Below are 26,516 nucleotides of genomic sequence, written 5' to 3' on the forward strand. Positions count from 1 at the left end.
TACAGCCCCTAAAAGTCTAATAAGAATTCTTACCAGATTTTGGTAATTCAATTGGAAAAAACTCACCCCTAGATTTAATATGTCTACTCAACGCTAGATGGCTTTTTGCAATGTTTTGCAAAATAAAAAATAATTATTTTCATTGTTACTGGGAAAGTGATTGTCTATTTAATCTATTTCAAAAATCCACTGCTATAAAAATATTTTCGATGGAAAAACTGCAACCCGAAGACCAACTTCTGGATAACTGCACATGACTTAAGTCCTCACCTCGTCTTATCCACTTCTTTGCAATGCTCAAAAAGCAAAACTAATTACAATTGACAGGCAATTGTGTCAGTTCCCCTATCGCAGCAACTACAACTTACTCAGTTGCTCAGCAAGTCAAGCCAAGTCACCAAGAGCAATTAGTTAAGCCAAAAGAACCCAGAGCCGAAGCTGAAAAGAAGGAGCAACTAGCGAATTGTGAACTATAATTAAACATTTGCTAATTACCCCAGGTAAAGTGCGGCCTCTAGTGGAAGTGGGACGAAGGGGTCCAACCTTTAAGATGCAATAAAAATATAAATGCATGCTACGGGCCGCTATAGAATGACAAAAATATGGAAAACGAAATACACGCGAAACTAGATGCACTGGAAATAGGATGAAATTGAATATTTTATTCGTATATGGCTGCTGATAATTATATCTTTATATAAAAGATATATCACCAAGAGAGATCATCTAAAAACAGTGCTAGAGAATGTCAATTAATAATAGAACACTTTTATCTTAGACAATGTTTGCAGAGAACTCCATTTGATGTTTTCTCTTAAATGAATTTCAAATACACTCATTTAGATATTAACATGTAACCAATATATTCCCAGTGCATTTGGGACTGCCCCAACTGGTGGCTGGTGGCACCCCCCGGGGTCAGCTAATTGAACGCTTTTGGCCCGATTGCTGTTGAGAACTTCATTTGGCGTTCACAGCTGGAGAGAGAGAAATATGGCTTTGAATCGATGGATCTCAGCTGATTTATAGGGAAATTTGCATATGCCACAGTGCTGGAAAGCAATTGCTTGCTCCAGCTACGTCCATCCCCTCGCTCCTTTATTCCCTCTTGGCCAATGCCGCTCTGCGGAGATGCCAGCGAGGTTCGTTGCCTCAGTCTTTCGATTTGCAGACGTTCTGGCCTGTTTGAGCTCTTAAGTGGTTTGTCTCCCTCTGTACCCCCACTCCTTTATCACATAGTATTTCTCTATGAATATGCGTTAATTGAACTTTTGCCGAGACAAACTGTTATGCGCCTGCAGACAAATGCTGGATCGACATCGCTGCTTTTTCCATCCGAGTCTCAATTGCAAAGCTTAGTTCAGTTCAGCTCAGCTCAGCTCAGTTATGAAGGCAGCAAAAACAGCAACAAATATTTGCGTATCTTTTGTTGTTTTTTCGGTCTGTTGTGCAACTAATTAGTGCGCAATGCATTGCACCTGTTGCTATCTGAAATACACTGTGTTCATGGACGGGTATCTAATGCTATATCGAGGAGTTTGCTCCAAAATGATAGACAATATTAATGAATATTACATTGCCTTTATAAGAGACTTAAGCTTTATGGCAGTAATAAATAATTATGCTTTTAATATAATTTTTTTTAATTTTAACTTTATTCAAATGTTAACTTAACACTTAATGTGCTAGCACTTGTACCTATAAGTATCCAGAACTAATGTATTAGTTTCAAATACATGTTCTGAAGCATTTTTATTTTATATACTTTGTAATTTTGTATTTTGTCTAACAACATTTGAACTATTTCTAATTACTACTGATTAAAGTCAGTAAAATAATTCAAAATATTAAGTTTCTTGACACTTTTATTACTCGTTAAGGGTATTTATTTGGCCGATGATCCCGGCTCGCCTTTGTCGCTCTTTTCGTGTTCTCTGCGATATTTTGCACCCAGGGAATGTATTTTGCATGCGATCGCCGCTTAGATCCCGTCGTTGATAATTATTTGTTGTTGTTCTGGCTGCAAGCTCTTTTTTTGTTTTTGTAGCAATTTGCAGCGAAATATAATTTGTTGCCGTTGCTGCACTTTTTTTTTGTTGTATTCTACCTACAATTAATTATATGTTAATCGCAATGCATGCTAATTACCCATCCCTCTTTCCCCACCAACTTGTTGGTAAGGTAACCCTGACTGCCAATATGCGTGCGTTCTACAACGAAAATGCAATTGTTGTTGCCGCTGTTCATTCAATTGAAAAATTACAACTTTGGCTTATTTGCGTACATTTCGTGTTTTGATTGTGTTGCTTCCATTTAAAAGTTACTTTTTCCTCCCATAAGTTTACATCATCTACCAAAACAGTAGTTTAAGTGCGAAATAATTGCTAAGCTTAGGCAGTAATGATAGAAAGCTATTGGGTAATTAAAATAGGTTTGGGGAACTATTTTAGTACCTTTAAAATATGTAATTCCACATGCTTAAATGTATACTTCTCTAGAGATCTAAATAAGATACTTGGTCTTCCTAACGATCTCACCATTAAAATTTTAGTGTAAAGTAAGTACTCATTTTAATGATTCATTTTTTATATATTATTCTTATCAATGTTATATAATGTTGATCTAAAGATTTAAAACTGTTTATATTATTTGAAAGGCTTTTGCCATTATCCACTTGGAAAAAAACACGTGGAAGTTATTAGAAATAATTCAAGTAGATGATGATATTGACAACCATAAAGATCTTGCTGCTTTCCCCTCGGCTGTGTGACATTTATATAAATTTTTTTAGTTTCAATGTCAATTTGTTTTTAAACCGCGCTTAGAGACAGCCTGGGACTTGGCCAGAAACTCTGACTGTGACTGAGTCCAAGATGAATGTCAACTAAGAACAGAAAAATGTTTTTTTTAACTCGTTTAACGCTGTCAGAAGATCAACAAGTAGTGCAGGGGTCTCAAAACGGACTTGTTGAGCGGCTTTTGTTTCAAGCTGAGCAAATTTTTTGCTCCTACCCCCCTTTTGACTCTTATCCGCTGCCGCTTTTGATTCTCTTAACTTTTGTTGCCGATTTTCGCATTATTATGAATGGATTGGATGGATGGATGGATGGATTGGCTGGATGGACGAATGGACGAATGGACGGATGGATTGGCTGCCTGGGATGACGATGAGAAGACAGCCGAAGAAATCATCATAACAAGACAAGAACAGAGTCGAGATTTCTGATCCTTGACTTTGATCTTTGGCTGCCACATTTCAACAGCGGCAAAGTTGAAAGCATTTTTCAATGATTTTTCGCTTTGCTTTTGCCTCTTTGCTTTATTTTAGTCGGTTTGACTGTGGCACGCATCCCCAGTAAAACTGTAAAGCTAATAAGGGGGTTCTGCTGCCACAGCCAGTTAAAAAATTTATGAAGTGCAACGAGTTTCTTTTTGTTTTTTGTTTTTTATTTTTTTGCATAAAGATATGGAAATTTGTGCCAAAGGAAGAGGGGAGAAAATATTGCGTGTTGTACGAAGAAAAAGTGCGAAAAACTCCGGCAACTAACAAAGCGAAATGGAAATATTTGAAATTTATTTAAATGGCTCACAGCAAGAGGGGATTATAATGAAATTCAAATAGTTTGCCGCGTTTATTTCGATTTTAAAAAGTGTGCAAATAATAATGAGTTTTGTATTTGCAAATTGAAAATTACAGAAACTCAAATACATCGAGGCACACACACACACATATGATTCAAGTAAATTGCAATAATTGTACTAATTGTTATTGCAATTATTGCTGGCAATTACCATGACTAATGTGGGGCACAATGTTTGCGTATATTGCGAGTAAAAAGACAGCCAGCTGAACTTAAGACAGTTCAATGTTTGGAAAGCCCGTATTAATGTATTTGAGGCAAGTTTCAGAAATGAAAAAACTTACAAATAATTTGTTTAAAAAAAATAAAAAATTAAACTGCTTGAGTAAATTTAAAATAAAAAATAGGTGAGAGATTTAAGCTTCCAGCCGAATGACTAACTTGGTTTATTTTGACATACATTGACAAGCATTTTGTAGATTTCCGAACCCAATATATTTGGAATTTGTATGTTCACCGGGACACCTGCATTTCCCTTTCATCCTCGGCAATTGAGCACTATTTGATTTATGTATTTGTGCACTTCCGTGTTCCCCGTTTCTCAGTTGCAGCATTGACCAATTGACTGCCCCAGACAATCAAATAAAACCATTGGCTCAATATCCGCTCGGGCAGGAAAAAAAATTGGGAACCAAAAACATCAAAAACATGGGAATCATCTTGGTGGAAGGGTGGCAGCAATTCCCTTCCTGGGTTTTATTTTGTTCGAAATACAATTAAATTTCGTTTAATTTATGGAAGGCACAGCAAGTGCCGGGAGCCGACTATTGGCAAAAATCCTTTGCAAAAAAAAAAAACACACAATTAGAAGAAACTCCCCCAAGACGGGCGACTTGTTTACATTCCCACGTCCCAGAACGCACCTTGCTGCATATTCAAAGAGGAGAAATAATAAATAATAATGAGTGCCCATCAATAGGATAATGCGAAATGAGTTTCGGATCCTTTCGGTCCTCGTACTTCTTAGCCCAATCTCCGTTCAAGTGGAAGGCAGTGAAAGTTGTCCTTGCATCCTGACTACCTGGTTTTGCAATTTTCCATGCACTCGCAGGTGAGATTGCCTCATTGCCGATGGGTCCCACACAATGTTCCCAGACTTCTTAGGGTTGTTTTCCAGCTCAATCTTATGCAAAATCACCTTAAGGGAAATTTGCATGGGAAAATGCATCGGAAAGTGTTTGTGCGGGTTCCTAAATGGAACATCTTTGGCCTATTGTGCAAGGGATTTGTTTCTGAGCAGGAAAGTGCAATTTCATGCAAACAGGTTGATTTTATATGAACAATTTAAATGCATGAATGGTAAATGCTTATATATGCTTGCCTAGCCTTAAAATATGTGCCATTAAAATATTAATATAATTTCAAGTGTTTTACTTTAAATAATATAGCACAAAGAAAACTACTTACATTTTAACATAAAACAACAATTGTATTAAATCTCATTTGTTCATTGTTATTAAAATTGATGAACTATTAACGTTGCCAATCACAGCCACTCCCTCTACGGACAAACTCCATAATTATTCACTTAACACATATCTTAGCTAGGCATCTAAAGTAATAACTTTTTGCTATGAAAAAGAAGAATTGCAGGGAAATGGAAACGTAAATAATATTTTCTTGCTCATGTTGCAGGGCTCATTAATTTCGCTTGTTAACATTTTTAGCTAACAGATTTTCGTCGGCGTTCGCCACATTGCCAGACGAAAACCATTTTCCAAGTCGAAAAACATCTGTTAAGGCATTTGCATGGCTTTCACTTTTGTGTGTGCCAATGGAAATGGAAAATGTGAAAATTTGTCGCAAATTACTTTCACTCTGGTATCGTGTTACAAGGAAGTCAGCGGCGACAGATCGAATTTGAATTGAAAATCCTTTCGCAGGACGTGGGACACCACCCCCTCTCCTCCAACAGAAAGGGGGAAATGTGAAAATGTTTGCATGTCAAATTTAATTTCCAAACAAATAGAGGGAAAGCAGCTGCGACCCGCAGTGGCCACAAGCCTTTGGCACAAAAGTGAAAGGATGTCGGGGCAGGATATTCGATCGATAGCGATATGCGTGTGTCGAGCATCCTCTAATGATGATAAATGCGATGCGTTGCCCTTGGAAGCTGCAAGTTCCGCCACATTTAGCGACGACGACAAAACATTCTCTGTTTTCAAAAATTCAGCGACTCACTCGAAACAATTTTAAAGCAGGGTCTTCTAACCCTTACAGGGATCCGGGGATTGGGTTACACAACAGGGACAATAACAAACAAGGCGCGCATGCGCAGCACGCTCGGTTTAAGGACTCGAGCGAAAGGCGCATCCTTCTCCCAGCACGCGCTGCTTTCGATTTTTTGTGTCGTGGTGATCACAATGATATCTCTTCTGATACATAGCATCCAACCCCATTCAATTTTTTATTTCAAACAATTTTTTATTGGCCCTCGGGAGTTTTAAAAACTTTGTTTTTTTGCTTATCATTCATGTTCATGCAAAATAGGGTTGAAAACTCATGTACACTCAGTTTTTTATATTTTTCTTTTTGATTTTAGAGCCATGCCCACATTTTATGTAGCCCCTTTTCCACCCCTTTATTGCGTCATGAGCAGCTGCCATTAAAATTTTCATTATTTTGCGCGCTCAAAATTTGGTAAAAAATATGAAAAAATCGGCAAGTAATTGCCTGAATCTCAGGGTGAGAAAAAATAAACTAAAATCAAATCCGCTTAAGTGACATTTAACCTCTTGAAATTATTTGTACAATTTTTACACAATTTCGTAACGTATTTTTTGGTGCGAAAAATAGGGTTTTATCACCACCAGCATTAAATCAACCATTTTCTTGGGAAAAGTTGATTTTAAATTGCTAAAAACTGGGTAAAGCTAGAGAAAAACCCATTAAAAAAATGCGAAAATATTGCGGGTACTCGGGAATCGTGGGAAAGGGTAGTAGAACAATAATCTAAAAACCTTTATTTATCAGTACCTTACAAGAAAATATCAATTTTTTCTACTGAACCTTTAAAACATACGGACATATTCTTTTAATATCAAACATTTACCGCATTAAAAGCTATTACTTTTCAATTAAACACCAATGAATTGTTTATTTCCCAATTTCAAACATATCAACCTTAGCCTATAACTTGCACAGGCAGCAATTGAAAAATCCTCTATAATTATGAACTTGCAACACATTTTCACTTAATTTGCAGAGCTGCCAAAGCAAATTTAAATGCAAAAGAAATAAAAATTGAATTAAATTTATGTATTTAATAAGAGTTTACGCAACTTAAAACCATTTTTTTGCGGCCCGCTGATGTTTGCTTTTATAATGCGCGACTTGGGCCAAATAACTGCAATTACAAAACGCAAAAACGCAGAAGACCGTTTGGGGGGAAAGAGAGGCAAGGCGGTCGTCTCGAGCGGCTGCACATGCAAAGTGTGGTCGGGAAAGAGACGGCGCGAGAGGGGCGCAAGTGCCTGGCACGAAATTTATGCAAACAAGCACCGAAGTGTAGAAAGGCGTGTAAGAAGCGGGGGCGTCAAGCGAATGGACGGGGGGCGGGGGTTGGCGGAGGGACGAACGCACTGCACATTAAATGCGCTAATTGTGCTCAGTGTATGCAAAAAAAAAAGCCACGTTGCGTGCTATAAGCGCATTAAACAGAGCGCACCGTTATTTAAATGAGCGCCAAGCTCCGAAGAATTGCTGCCAGTGTATTAATACACGAATTGGGCGGGATCAAAAAAGAAATAAGAAATACAAATCATACGACAAAGCAAAGATAAAAAAACATCATTAAAATACATTTACTATTTAGTGTTCCAAATTCTAAGCCGACAAATAAATACAAATTATTCTAAAATAAACTTAATCTTAAGCTCAGATTTGTTAAAAAAAATTAGGGCTTTTCCCAAAATCTATAACATCCGAAAACCATCTTGAAAGCAAGTTTGGTTTCCTGGAAATTCTGTTGAGTTAAAATAATCTCGTTAGTCGTTAATCTCGAGAGTGGCGTTCTCTTCTAGTCACGTATTAATATTTATGGAAAACTACTACAAGTTTAAAGAGGAAATGCACTTCTTGATACCAGAAGTTCCCGACGCCTTTTATTTTTCTGTGATTATATATATTTATATTTTTGTTGTCCCATGCTGACCCTGTATGGGTCCCGGACCAGCCTGGAGCTGCTATAACTTGTAGAACCGTCATCTTGGCTTCGGGGCTTGATAGAATCACTCTTGAAAGGACGAGACTTGAAAGGACGAGGCTTGAAAGGATGAGGTTCGAAGGAATTATGCTCGACATCGTTTGCGCCCATAAGCAGATGTAATTTCATGGGTCGTCCGTCCAATAGTATGCCTTGAAACTTCTTGATGGCCTTTATGGCGTCATCGCGATACTTGAATATCACATCGGCGGTGCCCAGTGAGAAGCCAAAGCTATCAAAATGCACATTTGCTTTTCGCATCATCCCACAGGCCTTAAACAGTTCTTCAATATCCGTGTCGGAAACGCCATAGTCCAAATTGCAAACCATGACACGAGCGGGCCCGTTTTCTCCGTTGGACTTGGACTTGGACTTCTGAAAGCGTCCAGTGTTGCCCCAAGCGAACTTGGACTTCTGAATGCGTCCAGTTTCCCTGCGCGACTTGACTCCACTTCCTGACCCTGGATTCCTGAACGATCCTGTACCTCCTCCTTGGCCACCAGGGAGACGAGCTCGTCCAGGATCGCCACGAGCTCCTTGACCTTTTTTCAGACTTCGATTCAACTTGATTATATCGCCAAGGCTCATTTCAATTTTATTCATCTTGGTGCAATGACTACTTTCTTAGCCCTAAATTGCAATTGTTTAGAAACGATAGCTCCAAGCTGCCTGCCAAAAGTCACGTTGAGAACTGAATTTGATTAAAGAAATCTTGTGAAACACTGAGAGCTAAAGACACATTACACAGTCGCTTGCTTTGATCTGTGAATTAAGTTAAAAGCAGGAACTACTTGACTTTTTAAAGTTTCGAGTAAGTTTTCAATTTTTAAAGGGCTACAATATTCTTTTAAAAATCACTTAGTTTACTAATGGAGTAGAAACAAATGCTAGCCTTGTTTCCAACTGCGCTGTTTCAAATATCTTAAAAAAATTAGAATACCTTAAGATACTGTATAAAAGGTCGCAAAAGAAGAAGCAATAAATTCACGTTTCGCATACACAAAAGAGCAAAAGTCGCAACAATAATCACTTCGTTCATTGTACTGCCGCTGCCGTTTTGTTTCGCTTATTTTTGGTGCGTAGCCAAGTGATCACAATGGTCGCTGGTCGGTGATCATCATTCCCCGATTCTCCAGATTCGCTATTGTCTAGCACCGGGTTCTTCTCCAGTGTTTCCTTGGCCAGTGTTACAGTTACACTTTGTGTGCCGAGATACACAGCGGGTGTTGTGCAGTTGCCATGGGACAAAAGCCAAATTGCACTTGGTTATGTGAGGTCGACGTATTGTCCTTTGCGCAATGTGCAGTTCCCACGATGGTTCGACTGCTCCTGTATTGCGGTATAGAATCCTTCTGGACGAGGAACCCAGCAACACCTTCTTTGATTCCGCATACACCTGGCTTTCGGGGGAGGAAGAGAGATGGACGCACATCGATCTCGGGCAGGTCTCTCCTCTGATAGCTCCTTAATTAAAAACCCTGGCTGACACAAATTTATGACCGAAGGAGGATCCCTTTCTTGGTGCTGCCACTTCCTCGTAATTGTGCAATTGAAATGACCTGTCAAACGGTAAAAAATCTAATAATTTCTGCGTCTTTGTTGTCTTTTGGTTTAACGCTGCAATTCGTTTGTAGTTGCATTTATCCTTATTATATCCCTGTCGGCCTACCCTCAGAAGTTTAAATTTTCTAAGATATTCAGGTTGCGCAACAGGCAGCGATTTGTTCGCTGAAGCGAGAAATTGAAATCCTGAAAAATCGCAGATCCTAAATACTTTGCGATAAAAAACTATGAATTCTTGGAAACGCAAAAAGAAAGCGGTATAACAAAGGTGACATTGTTGGTAACTGAAGGATTATCTTTGTGGTATGGCTAGCTTCAAAAGACTGCTAATTTGTAGATTTAAAGATTAGTACCTTAATGACTAAAACGTAAAATAATGAACGTTTCCACTGCAAAGACATTTTAAAAGTAAAAACTTTTTAAATAAATATTTAAAGCCTTCAACGATCTTAAGATTCATTTAAATCTTGCTTCGTTAATTTATCTTCCCTTACTTACAATATCACACATTCCAGCAAATTTCGGCCTTCCCCTTTTAATTTCCTCCCTCTTCCAAGAACTTTCACACTTCAAACCCATCCATGTGACTCATTTTTTAGTGGCATTCCTGAACATTGAATTTACCCAGCAACAGGAACAGGACTCAATGAACACATGATGGCGATGTCCTGCCGCTATTTCAAGCATCAGTTACCCAGAGACATTTCAACGCCTTGCCATGAAAATATTTTTCATTTTTCCCCGTTCTTTTTTGGGCCTCATGCCGAGTGCAGGCTCTTCAGCCAATGAAATGTGCCCGGTTGGTTGCTTTTTTAAGAGCCCCCCTCCGGCTAACCTCTCCTCCCCCTCTCCACTTCGAAAGCGGGGAAAATATGACGCTATCAGCATATTTCCTGGAGTGTGCGTATTGGGCCGTCAACCCCAAGGGAAAATATTAAAATGAAGGCACGACTCAGTCCTCCCGTTTTTTATGTAAATCAACCCCTTTTTTATGGCCCACCAGAGGGAAGCTTATTTAAATGGGACACGGGGTGAATCATAAAAAAAGGGTTGCTGTGATTCCACAACGAGAGGCTTATGTAAATGCCGAAGTCAACCCTTTAAGAGATAGCGATTTGAGCCTGTGATTGGTTCTCTGGCTGCGATTTGAATATATAAGCCTACAAAATGGTGTTTGCATGATTTACTGTTGATCTAAGATGGGGTTTGAATTAAAAAAAAATGTTTTCTGTGTGTATTAAGTCTCTACAGTTTTTAAAAAGAGTGATAGGAAGAACAAGACTTAAATAAAATTAAAAATATTACAAATTTTAATTCCTTTTCTATACCATTTTTCCAGTCTTTTAATGTAATCGTATCTTAAATGAATTTTACATAGATTGACCCAAAAATTTAAAACTTTCTGACTTACACAGCTATCTTAGCAAAGTTAAATCTTAATGAATACATTTTTCTCATCGATAATGTAACCAGCCTCGAATGTCCTCTTTTGCAGTTGGCAACTTTAAATTCGAGCCAAGCCAACAACATGCCGGGGCTGCGAATGAAGCCGTCCTAACGAGCCACGAGGATAACAAAGATGGAACTTTGACTGCTGTTGACACAAATATGCGCGATGTCAGCGCAAATCACAGCAGCTCCTTCGTCTCGTCGTCCCCCGCCTCCTCTACCCTGGTGTCCTGCCTCACCCCCTCCCCCCAGGCGGAAAAGGACAAGGCGACACGGGACAAGAAGCCAACGCTCGAATTGAAGTTGCAATCGTGTGATGAATATGGTGAGCAGCCAAAGGATAAAGGAGCCGAACGGCTGCATCCAGCTCAGATTGCCAACAACAATGCTTCGTCGCCTCTGCAGTTGAAAGTGGAGGAGCAGGAGCAGGAGCAGGGTGCGGAGGAGGAGGAGGAGGAGGAGGAGGGGGAGGCAGAGGACCTAGGACTGACCGGAGCAGCAGTTGCTCTCTATGGCCACTTGAACAATGCCAGCAAGGATGTGCGAGATTTAGAGCAGTGCCTGAAATTGCAGAACCCAAGTGGTGAGTAGAGAAAGAACTGATACGATGGAAATTAAAGTTAAAAGGACTTTCACGAAGCGGAGGCAAATGAAATACCAGATTTTGCTGAGCTTTTTATTAAACTGTTTCAGCATTAGCATTAAATATTGTTGGAATGCCAATAGAAATAAATGATCATTGCCTAAAATATCCTCTCTATTAAATACATAGTGACTTTTCAAGTTATGTTTATGGCATATTGAAAGGCAATGCACTAAAACTATCTAAATTTCACAAATCTTTTGAAATCGGTTTTTTCTGAAACATTTTTGGAACAATCAATTATTCAATTCCCAATCAAAAGATCTTGGACCCCGCATTAGAAACACTTATCTTTGAATAGTTTCTAGTCCTTCTCTTCTACCTTCCAATTACCCTAAGCAAATACCTAATTTACCGACTGTCCTCTGTCCGACTGACAGCTCAAGGCATGCAAAAAGATTTCCGTTTTTTACCTTAAAACTCGTGGGAACTTCCGCAAAATAAGGCTCGACCAAAAATGCTCGAGAGAGTACCTTAATTTATGTTTTTTGAGGAAAAGGCGCAAAATAAATCAAAAACCGTTAGCAACCACAATCTGAGATCTCGGTACACTCGAAATAGTAAGGAAAAGAAAAAACGCAATTAAGGAAACTCGCTATAAAACTCCCGAAAAAATGAAACGCAGAGAAAGTTCCCTAACTACCCCTGAACCAAAAGAAGGAAACTCAAATTTTCATGCTAAAAATTGCATAAAAAAGCGGAAAAAAAACTGCTGCTGCTGGGGGTAGGTAAACGCCTCGGATATGCATATCTCAGACCTCGGCACTCACTACCTGAGGGTCCTGCCAATGCTTGTCCTTACTTTGGGGTGTCAAATGCCAGCAAAATACCGTAGCGTGTTCTTTGCCATTCAATTGTTTAGCCTCGCTCTATCGTTTGTTTTTTAAGAAATATTCCGAGGTAGGCAGAGACAACGCAATTGATTTCTGTTCTTTTCTATCCAAAAAAACAGACCGAGTTTTCTGTAAGAACATAAATAAGAATCAAAGAATGTCATTGAATGTCATCCTCGACATCGATGATTCGGTGCTTCATCATGTTACCCAAAACAATGAAAAAGTCTGAATTGATGTTGCCATCGGAGATATGTAAAAAACCATAGGGGAATGCGATGCCAAGGATCATGAATAAATTGTCCAAGGCCTGGCTGCTGCAGCTTTTCCTTTTCCTTCCTAATTTTCAGAAGAGCTACCCTCCTTGGAACATCCCCAAGTTTTTTGAGTTCAAATTTCCTATAATTTCAAGCAAAATTGTGAGCGGATTTTAGTAGATGCTAAGCTGCTGATTAGAATGAGGGACAAATTTAATTAACGCACACACTCTCGAAGAACTGAGGGTGAGTTTTCTGATGCACTCTATAGTTTCTGAAAAGGGTGCAAAACGTATAATGCTGAGGGGCGGATGACTTTCAAAAATAAGTGCAAAAACTGTTGTAAAAATTTTACTTATATTGACTTACATTTTTTATGTTAAAAGATATTTCGGAAAGAAATTTCAATTTCATCTTGTGGGTTCTGCACATAAACTAGTCCCACAAAATTTATTGGTCCAAAACAATTACTTTTTGTTTACTTCAAATTCAGTTTCCTTTTTCCTATTATTTAATGCACTTAAATCTAAAATCAAAAACCCACAAGTACAAGCCCCAAAGAGGAAGATTCACTAAGGCACAAACACATGCCAACATGTTTGTTGGTCCAAAACACTTTACGACTTCATTAGACATTTCACTTTTCATTATTTTCTCGAACAATTTACCAAGTACCCTCCAAATGGTTACGGAAAATTCCCTTTCCTTTTTCTTTTTAATATTTTCCGGCTGCCCCAATAAAAATGTTGTTTGCCAGGTTCAACTCTTCTGGACTTTTTGCCTTTTTTATGATCTTTGCCTACATTGACTTAAGTAATTCTCGGCAACGAATTTTCTTTTACGATGGTCCACAAGGACGCATCGCACTGTGAGGTGAGTGCGAAAGGGGAAGGGAATGCCGAACAGAGAGGGGGATAGCGGGCGAGCCGACAAATAGTTTTGATATTTTTTATGGACACGCACAGTAGGCCATATAGACGCAGTTCGAGTTCACGCAAATAAAAAAGTCAAACGGTCAGCAAGTCAACATCAGCGAAATATTCTGAACTGAATTGACTATTTGATACCCTGCACTGGCTTATAATAATATAAACATTTTCGTAAAAGTTTTAAGAATAACAAATATGATATATTTATTTAAAAATAATTGAAAATAACTGCTTATCAATGGAATAGGATAGGATATATTAAATTAACTCAAATTTAAAATAGCAAAATTTATATATTGTGATATATATCTCAGCAAATATGTACTTAGTTCGTGAAAATAGTAATATTCAGCGTAATTGTAATTCGTTAAAGCTTTAATTGCTACAAAGGAGGGAAATAAATTTATTTATTTCAATAAACTATAAATCACGAAATCGAAAAAAAAAAGCTTTTTTGTTATGTATATGATTCCCAGTTTGTGTTCCGCCTAATATACCACAAACAGCCGAAAGGACTTCCCAAAAATCCTTCTTTTTAACAGCTCTTTGCGAACGTGAGAGAGCGGATGACCAGTAGTCGAAGTGGACCAATGCCTTATGGGCTAATTAACATGTAGACCCAGGATGCTGATCAAAAAATCGACTTTCTGACTGACTTGAACGACTCGGTACACTGTGTTACCAAACGTATCGAATGTTTTATGATTTACGTGGAAATCGAGCCAGTTTACAGAGCCGAAACGCGTCGTAAAAAAGGTGGCTAGGAGCGCGAAATGCTTCAGACTGAAGGAAAACTAAACAGAACCTGGGTGTCTATCATTGATGGAATCGTTAAACGCTTGCCAGGACCCAGTCACTGATTCCTCAGGGCAGTCCTCCCTCTCCAGCTCATATTCGCTTCTTACCTGTTTGTAATTTTTAACTTTTTATGACTTTGTAACAATTTTTTATGATTTTTTTCTATAACAAAGGGATGTGCGTATAAAAAATAAATGTGAACATTGTGCAGTGGTCAGGTAGTCGGGCTAGTTTTTTATATGGTTCTCTCGCCTTGGAAATTTGACTTTTTCATTATAATTTGTTTGTCTTCCAGTTCCTGAGAATATAAAAAACATTTGTTTTTCAATATGCATACAAATATTCATGGAAGTTGAACTCTGTACAGGATTTTGTTGGTCACAGGAGTTTTTAAAAGGCATTTATTATGCGAAGTTTTTGTTAAAAAAGTACGAGGCATTACTTATATGCACATAAATGTTTCTAAATCTTAATTAACATTGGTTTAATTTACAATAATGTGCGAATTTTAAGAAATACTATTGTAAATTAAAATACCTTTGAAAAAAAGTTTATAAATTTAAAAAAAGTATTTTAAAACAGGTCGATAAAAGCAACGATTTTATAGTTTTACATTGTTTAAATTTTTTCCAATGCTGCCAATATTTGTCACCATAAATGTCGGTTCTTATCGAAGTAAAAATAAGCAGAGAACCAAAACAAATCATAAAAGAATAAAAAAAATCTGCGAAGACCCAGGAATAAAAGCAAAACGAAAGAAAATATTGCCAAGTGGGTGGCAAGCTCAAAAAAGGAGATGCCGACTTTTGGAGGAGTGGGTGGGTGCGTTGTTTTTTTTTTGGGTAGGGGCGCACTCCGCACATGTGTGCATACATGAATGGCAAATAAAATTGCAAAGGCTGAGAGGAAACGGGAGCCAGAACAAAGAGCGAAATCAGAAGACGACAATGCTGGAAATATAAAATGAGGTTTTAGAGAATTGAGGGAAAGGGGCTCTGCTGCAGTCGACGTCGACGCAGCTTTAAAATATTTTTACATAGACCAGCAACACACACAGCATTTTTGACTCGCCAATCATAAAATAATATGCATACACACATACAGCCCCAAAGAGCGCGGCCGTATAAAAAATCCATTGCTATTTGAAAGCCGAATTTAAATTTTAAGCCACACCCCAAACAAGCGCACGCATCTCACACACACAGACACACAACAATGGAGCCCACGAGCAAAGTGAACGAACCACAAACGAGGGAGCCCCCGACTCATACACTCGCACACTACATTTTAAAGCGCATAAAATGTGTGCGTTAGTTTACAATTCACTCGCACACTCTGCCAAATCACTCAAAACGAGAGCGAGAGAGCGTAAGAACTTCTCCTTTCTACTCCAATTGGACTGTGGGTGTGTGGAACGCATTTCTAACGCTAGAGAGGGAGAAAGAGAGCGTGCCCCAAAGCTCCACGACGCTCTCTCGCTCTTCTGCCTTCGATTCTGCCTTTTGTCTCAAGTTTCAACTAGACTGCAGTCGACGCGCAAAAGTGGAACCAGTTAAACGTGTGGAGCGCATCGCAAGAGCGTCTGAATCGCGTTTTTTTATCAAGTATACGCCACCATTTCCCCAGTCGGTTTTTTACCCCCATTCGTGTCTGTGTGTGTGTGTGTGTTAAAAAAAGGCCAAATCAACCCTTAACGCTTTTTTAGGGGTGCAACAAACACACCAGTTTTGAACTCAAAATCCCAAACGCCGGCAAAGGGAAAGGGAGAGAGAGCGAGAGAGAGCGGCCAGCGAGCGAGAAAGAGAGAGCAGACACCATCATCATCATACAATCCCAAACATTCAGGCCTAGAACGATTATCCGTTAGTTGGCAGAGGTGTCCTGACCGCTGCGACCGCTTCTCTGTTGTCAGTTTCACACGAGACACGAACGCGTCCACACGAAAGCGGCGCTTCCAAACAAACACACAAAATATATAACTAACAGATACCAAACACCAATAAAGAAACAATCAGAACAGAACCCAGTGCTTAAGTGAATAGACAGTGCTTAAAACATTGAACATATCGCATATAAACATTTGCATTGCACTATTGAGTTGTGAAAATGGTTATGTCGGAGCTACGTTGGCACACCGCAAGTCCCGAGGATAATAGCAACTCCTTGAAGCGCGATTTGCTCAAATCCACACCGACCAGCGCCCGCGAGGCCGCCGTCCACATTATGCAAAATCGATGTAAGTTAATGTTAAGTTAATTAATTGTTGGCACCGCAAAACATCACAAACAGGCCTTAAACTTGTACTATTAAGCATTTTAAAATATCTAAACAAACGTCAATGGCGCCTATATATTTCGTATTTATTGGAGTTTTTTGAGTCAGCTATGTTTTCAGTATGCTTATGTAAACTTTTGTTTTCAGTAAATATTTTTTGTACGCTTTCTTACATATATTAAAATTATTGTTTCTTTAATTCCCACTTTCTTTTTATATTTGCGCTAAAACAAAATAGTTTCTACCTAAAAAGCTTCCTTTGATGTTTAATAATCAATCTTTAAGCAAAAGGACTCAGATTATGTTTTGCAGTTCGTTTTATTTTTCAAATTTCAATTCTTTTTGTATATACCTTTTTATTGAAAATAGTTATCAAATTGGTGTGAATAAGCTTTAAATCTTAAGATCCTTGAATCATCAAAATGTATATATTTTTTCATCATTTATTATTAATAAATGCATTATATCTAAAACAAGTGTAGTCGATCTTTCAGAAACAAGTTATTTTATATTAAACAGACAAATTATTAGTTTAATAAGTATTTATTTCAAAAAATCTAAAATATCCCCAATAAGAACTTTTCTAATGGGAACATATAAAAATGTTCCAATGAAACACCCACTAATATCCACCCAATTCCGATTTCCCCAACCGCTTGTGCCGAATCCGAATTTCAATTTTTTTACTAAGCCAGACCTCGTGAAAATTACCATGACTGAGTCAGGTGCTCTGCGCAAACTAAAAGCCCAAGTCTCAATGCCCAAACACCTAGAACAAAGAAAACTGCAATCTGCTTATTGAAAATAAACACCGGTACAGGTGTCTCTGCCATAAATATTAACTCCCAGCGACCCACTTAAAGTCGGGTCTCAAGACCCAGGCGGTGCCGGGCGGGAACTATAAACTAACAACATATGAGTATTACAAATGCCGGACCATAAAAAATATTTATTAAAGACGCATTTCTTGCACAACTAGCCCACAAATATGACCATGTAAATAGGTACGGTAAGGGGTACTGCGACTGGTGGCGATGGGCACTCAATGGAACCGCTTGGCCGTTGTAAACAATACTTTTAATTTGTTACCTTATCAATTATCGTTTTCGAAGCACAGCAAATGCGGGCCAATAAAAAAGCGCATTTCGATGACAAATGTTGAAAAAAAATCGTCGAGTGTGGAATACGGAATATGCGTAATAATTCCGATGAGCCATACTTGAGGTGTACCAAGTGGTACGGACTTAAGACGGGTACTTTAGAATGGGCTATGATTGATTATGTAAAATTTGACGAATGGAAAGTGAGTAATTTGGTAGTTAACTGGCCTAAACGGGTCGCCAGATAAGCAGGTGACAATGGGACATTCAAATGAGATAGACGTTAGAGGATAACAATGGGGAATTTTAACCTTATACAAATCAGCACTTCTACGTGCGGGAGTACTTATGTGCCACGTTTCGAGCACGTGACGCAAATGGCTCCTCCTCTAATCTAAGAACTAACGATAGCTAATATATGTCTCATGGTATTCATATAAGAGTTTACCTTGTACAATACGATTTGCTTATCGCGACCGCTTATCGCCCAAACCAAAATCGAGCCAATATTCTGCACACCTGCACAATACTTAAAGATTCCAAGAAGTCAACCTCTAAGAGTAAACAAGTTTCGTCATATATTGATGATTTTAATAAATTAATCGAAGCGAAGCTCATGGAAAATACTCGTTCGCCAATCAGTTTTAAATTAATATATTTGGCCGATTACAGTCGCGGCAATTGACGACAATGTCCAACTTGAATAATAACATTATTTTTAGTCGCTGTCCATGAGCTCATGGTTTTTTTATTCCACTATTTCGTCTTATCACCTATCGCCGCTATAAAAACCGATCAAGAAAGAGGGCGTGTGTCCGTTGGCTCAACTTTTTATGGGTATTTCTTGGAACCATAAGGAAATAAATGAATAGTCGATTAAGATTTACAATTGCAAAGCGGAAATCGATAGAAAATGGAGACAATATTGTTTGGTAATGCAGACTGAGTGATAATCGAAAAGTCAACAAGGCTTAAAAAGTGGTTCGAAAATCAGTTAAGACCTGAAGACCAGTTGAGTTGTTTAGTAAAGTATTAACACTGCTAGTTGAATATTTAATTAGCAATTGTCTTAGTACTCTAAGCCTACATTTGCTGGCATTGGGTATGCACATTCTTTATTTGTTAGTTATAAAGCAGAATGGTCCTGCAACATAAATGACAAATGCTTATAGCAATTGTTGAGGTATCTTTAAGACAACGATTCTGAAGACATCCTTTATCACTGTTCTTGCTCTCAGCTCCTGAGCCTAAAATAATACTCTCCTTAATTGTTTTCGTACTCTCTCGAAATCCTTAATCAAGCTTTCATTTCGCCGCATTTGAAGCTTTCTCTCTTTTGGCGATTTTGCTAGTTTTGTTTTGCTACGAATATACAGACAGAGGCAAAGGCCGAAGGAGCACGCACATCATGTTTGCTTTCCCTTCACTCTATTATATTTTATTTTATTTATTTATGTTATTTTTCGGCTACTCACATGACGAAATGGAGGGGTCAAGAGTTCAAGACACGCAGCTTCCGCCGCCGCCGACGACGACGACTCAATCGATAGTCAGTCTCAGTCTGCGCACGTGATGAACATATAGCATATATGGTCGGTCGGATGGTCGGTTGGTTGGTGGATTGGTCTGCCAGTGTGTTTGTGTTAGCCACCCCCAGCCACCCCCAGCCAGCCAACTGTCGAGGTCATTGACTAATTGTGTGCGCCACACATCCCAATGTATCCGATTTTCCCCTCGGCCATCATAAACCGCCACCCCCGCTGGGCGATTCTCAAAAATTGTATTTATTTCCCAGTCGCCTTTTGGGGGTGGCCTGTGGTTTTCGCCAAATTCTCTGCCAAAAACTGTAAAATTCTCAAAACGATTCAAATACTGCTCATTTCACTCGTGCTGGACACGCGCGAGGGTGTTGAATTTCCCGGACTCTCCACCTCCAAGTTACATAATTTATGTGGCATTTTAACGCCGGGTTTTTGTAAAATGTTCATCTACCTAACCAAACTCCAGCCGATATATATATTTAAGATCCGCACATATGCCGCACCACTTCAACTGGCAGCAGTTGTGCCGCTTAATTAGCGGCCAAAGGCGTGGCCAAATGGGGCGACAGAAGTGTGCCAGAAGTGAGAAAAGATTGTGGAAGCAAACCCAAGCAAGAAATCCATTCCAAATAAACGAATTCTTTCAGAACAGGATCTTAGGTAGCGAAATCAAAAGAAATTTATGGAAGATCTGAGGTTAGAAAACAGATATTCGAAAGTATAAGAAGGTATTCATTGCTAAAGAAATGCATTTTAAATGGAAAAAACAAGACAGATAATTTTATAAAACAAAGAATACAATTAATTATCGAAAATGATGTGATACAAAAATATCTAATTTTAAGAATAATCCGATTAATCTCAAAATAAAAAAAAAAGTCTCATTCCCTCTGTATTCATCTAACGCATTAGAACACAAGGCAAAAAATTACAATTTAATCAGCTAATAGAAACCCCAACCTTAAACCTCAACCGTAATACAACACCCAAAAGAGAAGAGCACTCGATTTCTAATGCATTTTAGAGAGGTCACCACACTGCACTCGTAAATTAGCCAGCGAGACCAAACAAAATTCAATTTCTCCAGACATAAAATGCAGCCAGCACAAATGCTGTCTGCTCCGAACTCCAAAATTCAAATCGTACACGGACCAGGTGTTCCTTGAACTCCATTTCAGCTCTCGACTGCCCCTCGACGAGGTCCATAAAAATATCCTTTTATAGGCAACGGTATAGATGTCTGGACTGGACTGGTCATTTGGTCAGTTCTGGCTTTAAATGTATATCGATATCGATTTTGTGTATCGTAAACTTGAGCGTTTGCTTCTCGGAAAATTTGTATTTGCCTCTTCCGTTTTATGTTCGCGACGTGTGTTATTTTACTCTTAGCTTTAAGTGCTCTCAATTTAGCCAGTCTAAAATTTTTGTTTTCCCTTTTTTTTCCAGATATCAGTCGCCTGTCGCGTTCGCCGTCGCCACTGCAATCGAATGGTAAGTGTGTTTTTCTCTTTTCCCCATTTTAGAGCATCAGCTGTTGTCCGAAAACGATTTACGAGATTTGTCCACTTCATATGGATATATACATATAAAAGATGGATACATATTGCTGGTCTGGAACATCTGCTTGGGGCAGCGGTATCAGGCATCCAGGCATCTCGGTTTCACTAAATCACTCGCATGTTTTCGGTTCGACAAAAAGACAATAAACCGGAGGGAATATCAACCCTTGCCTTTGCCTTTGCCTGCGACAGCCACGCGCTAGGCCCTCGTATATAGGGTATATATCCGGGTTATTGCTAGGGTTGGTTGGTGTGTGTATTTTCCTAGGGAGGGTCCCCCACACACACACAATGGCCTGTCAAAACTTTTGTCACAGCCCTTTTGGCTGTGATTTCACTGAGAAGGGGAAAGGCGTCTTTAAGTTGATTTTGATGTCTTATTAAATGGGTGTTTCGACTTAACAGCTTCTTAAGTAGTTTCTGAGGTGACAATTGGGTCTGTCAATTCCCGCCCTAATTGTTCCGAGGAATACCATTGTGGATGGCGGTCTTTGGGTGCATTATAAATTTTTGATAGATTCATAAAACCTTCGATTATTATTCATAACTCGTTCCTCGAGGAGGCTACTGCGTTCAATTTGCAATTTACACTTTTCAAATTTCATGGACTTCGTTAGTCACGGTCCGAACAAAAACCAACTTCAACCTTTTCTGACTCCCTTTTTTTATTTTTATTATTTTTTTTTTTTACCACATTATTGACAGCATTTCGCTTGATTTGAATTCGAATATGTATGTGTGAGGGAGGCTGTCTGGTTGTGTGTGCGTGTGTGGGACTGGACACAGTTGCTGTGATTTCTTTCACGAACATGAACATATATATTTACATATATTTTATGCAAAAATTATTCCGTTATGCCGGCCGTATGTGGGAGCGCTTTTGGGGTAGCTCGATGTGCAGTCAAACTGACCATTTGGCTTTTTTTTTATTGGTTGTGCTAAATGGAACAGGAGCGCGTTCTGAAGGGGTTTTTTTTTATAAAAGCTTATTTGGTGTCTTGGGCTCTGTATTTAAATTCGACTTAACACTTTTGTGACTAGTTTTCTTGTATACTTACAAAAATAAGTGGTCGAATTTTAGTGATATGTGTTAAGAACCACATAATAAATTAAGTTATATATATTTTTTCCCTTGAAGTCTAACAATAATTTTTTGTAACCCCTTTCTTAACCCTTTTTGATGTATTCTATTAAATGAGCTTACCAGCTTACAAATATGTATGAAAATATATATGTACTCTATACATAATAAGTACCCAATACAACCCAATTGAATTTACCTAAGATTCCCCAAAACCCCTTTAAAAGCCAGCACATCTCCGCCAATGTCGATAGCCATTCACACAACACATACAAATCGAATTTGCACATCATCTGAATACCAAATGGACGCACGTAGCCCGTCCAAGGAGGAGAGAAAAAATCGTTCCTGGCCCGGCTTCGGTCGCATATGTAAAAAGGATGACCATGTGGTCGATGGGTCGCCCACTTGGGCGAATAAGTCATCAAATTCACGTAGCATCCAACCATCGGGAAACGGGGCATCAGGAGGCGAGCACAAGTCATAAAGTAGCCCAGGCAAACATATGCAAAAATAGCCTGCAGTGGACAGGATGTGGAAATTGGTTGGGGGAATGGGAATGGGAATCTGAATGGGAATGGAAATGGGAGTATGAGAATGTGAGTTTTGGGGTCCCAGACCAAAGTCCACTTCAAAGGGTTTAGGTTTAACTTCTTTGATTGCCATTTATGAGGGGAGGAAGTCTGCGATTCTAGTTTGCAGTCTTAGTTCAAAAATGAACTCGTCTTGTATTTAAATATTATTGCAAATCAATTGGCCTGCTCAGGCCAACCCCATCGTGCGCCCACCACCCTGTTGTATAAATAAAATGCATACAAATAGCAAATTTATACAAATCGCTTGGTCAGGCATTTGAAATGCTAAAATGCCACTTAAAAGCAGCTAAAAGCGTCAGCCAAAATGAAAAGAAAACATGAGAATTCCATTTGATGTCAAGGTGGAACTATGTAAACTATGGACCCAGCTCGAAGGGGGTGAAAAGAGCTGAAGACATTTTCGCATAATAAACCCACTGCGGTGGGTGGTCACGTGAAAGGCTTTCACTCGAAACCGAAACCGAAAACCAACGGACTATGAAATTGAACGAAAATTATACAAAACGCTCGTGTGGCCTATGCTAAATTTATGCAAAAGGACATTCGAATGGTAACCGAATGGTCGGGGGCTTGAGGTCTCCACTGCGTGACTCATTTTTGCATTGCTTCGGTAGATGGGAAAATACATTTTCCATGGGATTTGACCAGTTGGTTACACCTTTTTCTTAGCTAGATTGGAGGAGAGTTGTGGGCTTATTTTAAACACATTTTGTTTGTGATTTAGAAACCGTATTTTGGATAGATAGTTTTGCCTAAAAGAATACTCCTTTATTTAATTTGCCTAACCCATAAATTTGTCTCTATTTTACAGCTTCCGATTGCGATGACAACAATTCGAGTGCGGGCACTTCAAGCGATCGCTGTCGATCTCCGTTGAGTCCTGCCCTGTCTTTGACCCACCAGCAGGCCAAGCGCCAGTTGCTGTCGCTGCAACCCCATCCGGCTCACCACCACCACAATCCGCACCACCTGAACCACCTGAATCACCATCAGTACAAGCAGGAGGAGGACTACGAGGATGCCAATGGTGGGGCCTTGAATTTAACCAGCGATAATAGCCGTCACAGCACCCAATCGCCAGCGAATTCGGTGAAATCGGCGATAGTCTCGCCGGTGCCGGTGATTTCGGTGCCCTCGCCAGTGGCGCCCATGATTTCTCCGGTCCTGGCGTCCTCGGGCGGAGCCACCACGCCCCCTTCTATGGCAGCAGCGGCTGCAGCAGCCGCTGCCATGGCCTCCGGCATCTCGCCCCTGCTGGCCATTCCGGGCTTGTCCTCGCCTCAGGCACAGGCACAGGCCCAGGCACAGGTCCAACTTGCCGCAGCCGGCCTGGGCATGAACAATCCGCTGCTGAGTGGGTCGCTGTCGCCACAGGACTATGCCCAGTTCCAGCAGTTGTTGCAGCAGCGTCAGGTGGCCTTGACGCAACAGTTCAACAGCTACATGGAGCTGCTGAGGAGTGGCTCGCTGGGACTGGCACAGGACGACCCGGCACTGACCGCCCAGGTGGCAGCCGCCCAGTTCCTAATGCAGAGCCAACTGCAGGCCCTGAGCCAGGCCACCCAGCAACTGCAGGCTCTGCAGAAGCAGCAGCAGCATCAGCAGAGGCAGCAGGAGGAGCCGCTGCAGCTGAACCACAAGATGCAGCAGCAGCCGCGCAGCTCCACGCCCCACTCGGCGGTGAGGAGTCCCATTGCGATTCGCAGTCCGGCCAGTTCGCCCCACCAGCTGCACCACCAGCACCAGCATCACCACCACCACCACCCGCTGCAAATTACGCCGCCCAACTCGGCGGCCAGCCTGAAGCTGAGTGGCATGCTGACCCCCAGCACACCCACCAGCGGCACCCAGATGAGTCAGGGCACCACCACCCCACAGCCCAAGACGGTGGCCAGTGCTGCGGCTGCCCGGGCGGCGGGTGAGCCCTCGCCGGAGGAGACCACCGACCTGGAGGAACTGGAGCAGTTTGCCAAGACCTTCAAGCAGCGGAGAATCAAGCTGGGCTTCACCCAGGGCGACGTGGGTCTGGCCATGGGCAAGCTGTATGGCAACGACTTCTCGCAGACCACCATCTCACGGTTCGAGGCCCTCAATCTGAGCTTCAAGAACATGTGCAAGCTGAAGCCGCTGCTCCAGAAGTGGCTGGATGACGCCGATCGCACCATTCAGGCCACCGGAGGCGTCTTCGATCCGGCTGCCCTGCAGGCCACCGTTAGCACGCCCGAGATCATTGGACGGCGTCGCAAGAAGCGCACCTCCATTGAGACCACCATCCGCGGGGCCCTGGAGAAGGCCTTCCTGGCCAACCAGAAGCCCACCTCCGAGGAGATCACGCAGCTGGCCGACCGCCTCGGAATGGAGAAGGAGGTGGTGCGCGTGTGGTTCTGCAACCGGCGGCAGAAGGAGAAGCGCATCAATCCCTCCCTGGACAGTCCCACGGGGGTCGACGACGAAGAGTCGTCATACATGATGCACTAAGGGCTCCAGCGGGTTCACTTTTAGGGACAAAGACAGTGCAATGTGCCGGAGAAATCAAAGGAAGCTTAGCAACACTATGAGCAGGTGTGTATTTCTCCTTGAAAATATTTAAAACTTTATATTAGGAAACATTTTTTGTTAATTTATTTACAAGCAGTTCAGATTAAAATGGCAGCATTAAAGGTTTTTTTTAATTTTACAACGAAACTCAATTTAATTCTTATAACTGTATTAATTTCAAGATGTTTTTCAACTGTTTTAGCCAATAGATTATGATTATTTAAGTTGCAATACTATTAAAAAAAATTAAATAATAGTTTTGATTAAATAGATGGGGTTTTCTTTGTTAGTATATTATTTTATAAAATATAAGTAAACCTTTTACTAACGTTATCTTGTCCATTGCTTTCTATCTTGCAGGTTCAAAGTCGCAAACACATCAAATACTAGCATAATTCTGTACTACGGACAGGTATCAACTCCAACACAAAATGGGGTTGGCTTATGTTAACTATTAATGGTATTTATTTTAATGTAACTGAATTATTACAATCAATCCAAAATATTGCTGTTCAAGTAGACTGGTTAACAATTGCTTAGCTAAGTTCACTTAACCACCAACATTTTGTAGGTCATAGAAAAATGGTATTGTTTGCTTCAACAAGCAAATGATTCGATTTCTTTATGGTTCTATGTGGCGTTTGTGTATTACTAATATTTAAGTACAGTCTATCCACAATTTTCAAAGTCAACATAATTCCTAAAGCTAAAAACACTTTCCACATAAACAACAAGTAGATTACTTTCTAAGCATATTTATTTTTCGCGTGAATACTGTGATAATCAATTTGAATGATTTTAATTTTAATTAAAAGAAAAAGAACACAAAGAAAAACAATATAAACATTAATTAGATATACTGTATATGTTATGGGCAAGTAAACTAACAAAAATAAAACAAAGCATTAATTGTAACTTAAGTCCATCGTATTTATGTGTAAAAACCAATTGAATTTATGAAAAAGGAACACAAAACCTTTTACAATTGTAAAACGTGAAAAACAACACTAGAATTTTTAAATGTATAACTACAAAAAGAGGAACAAAAACTCACACAAAACAATGAAATAAAAATTATTATCATACAAAATAATTTTGAAAACGTTTTATTTGGGAACACAGTCTTTTTTGTACATTTTCAGCATTTATTTTGCTTTGGCGTGCATATACAGAAAATATCTTAAAGATATCAATCACAAAGAAAAGGAATTTGTTTCTGAAATTAGCTCAGCGGCGCATATGAAAGGGCATCACGAAGAATCGCAAACGTCTGGGCAAAAGGCGATCTGAAATTTTAATAAATAACAACATGCAAAACTGAAATTAATTCATGGAATCCAAGCGAGAGGGAAGCGCGTGCAAAGCTAATAAGAACCAGACACCCGCAGTACGGCAACTGGACCGATTCGATCTCATGACCAAGATATCAGCATGCAGATGAGCCACATGAAACGAGGTTCCACAATGTTTTAGGGGGGCGAACCCGGGTCACTTCAAGTACCCACACTAA

The 26,516-nt window shown here is 39.9% G+C and overlaps 1 protein-coding gene across 2 annotated transcripts in view; it reads left to right on the forward strand.

Moving 5' to 3' along the window:
* The window catches only part of LOC128261559 (protein nubbin), a 44,764-nt gene extending 18,657 nt beyond the window's left edge, over nt 1-26,107 (forward strand). The window contains exons 3-6 of one of the 2 annotated variants that reach the window (XM_052995322.1): nt 10,904-11,440; nt 20,679-20,723; nt 23,280-25,030; nt 25,367-26,107. In XM_052995322.1, coding sequence (XP_052851282.1) covers nt 10,904-11,440; nt 20,679-20,723; nt 23,280-24,946 — 2,249 coding nt within the window. In that variant the 3' untranslated portion in view covers nt 24,947-25,030; nt 25,367-26,107. Of the gene's footprint in view, nt 1-10,903; nt 11,441-15,924; nt 16,554-20,678; nt 20,724-23,279; nt 25,031-25,366 lie in introns of those variants that run through there. The other variant, XM_052995323.1, reaches the window with a different exon arrangement.
* The last annotated feature ends 409 nt before the right edge of the window (nt 26,108-26,516 follow it).

This window comes from Drosophila gunungcola, unplaced genomic scaffold (genome assembly GCF_025200985.1).
Source record: "Drosophila gunungcola strain Sukarami unplaced genomic scaffold, Dgunungcola_SK_2 000001F, whole genome shotgun sequence".
NCBI classification, from domain to species: domain Eukaryota; kingdom Metazoa; phylum Arthropoda; class Insecta; order Diptera; family Drosophilidae; genus Drosophila; species Drosophila gunungcola.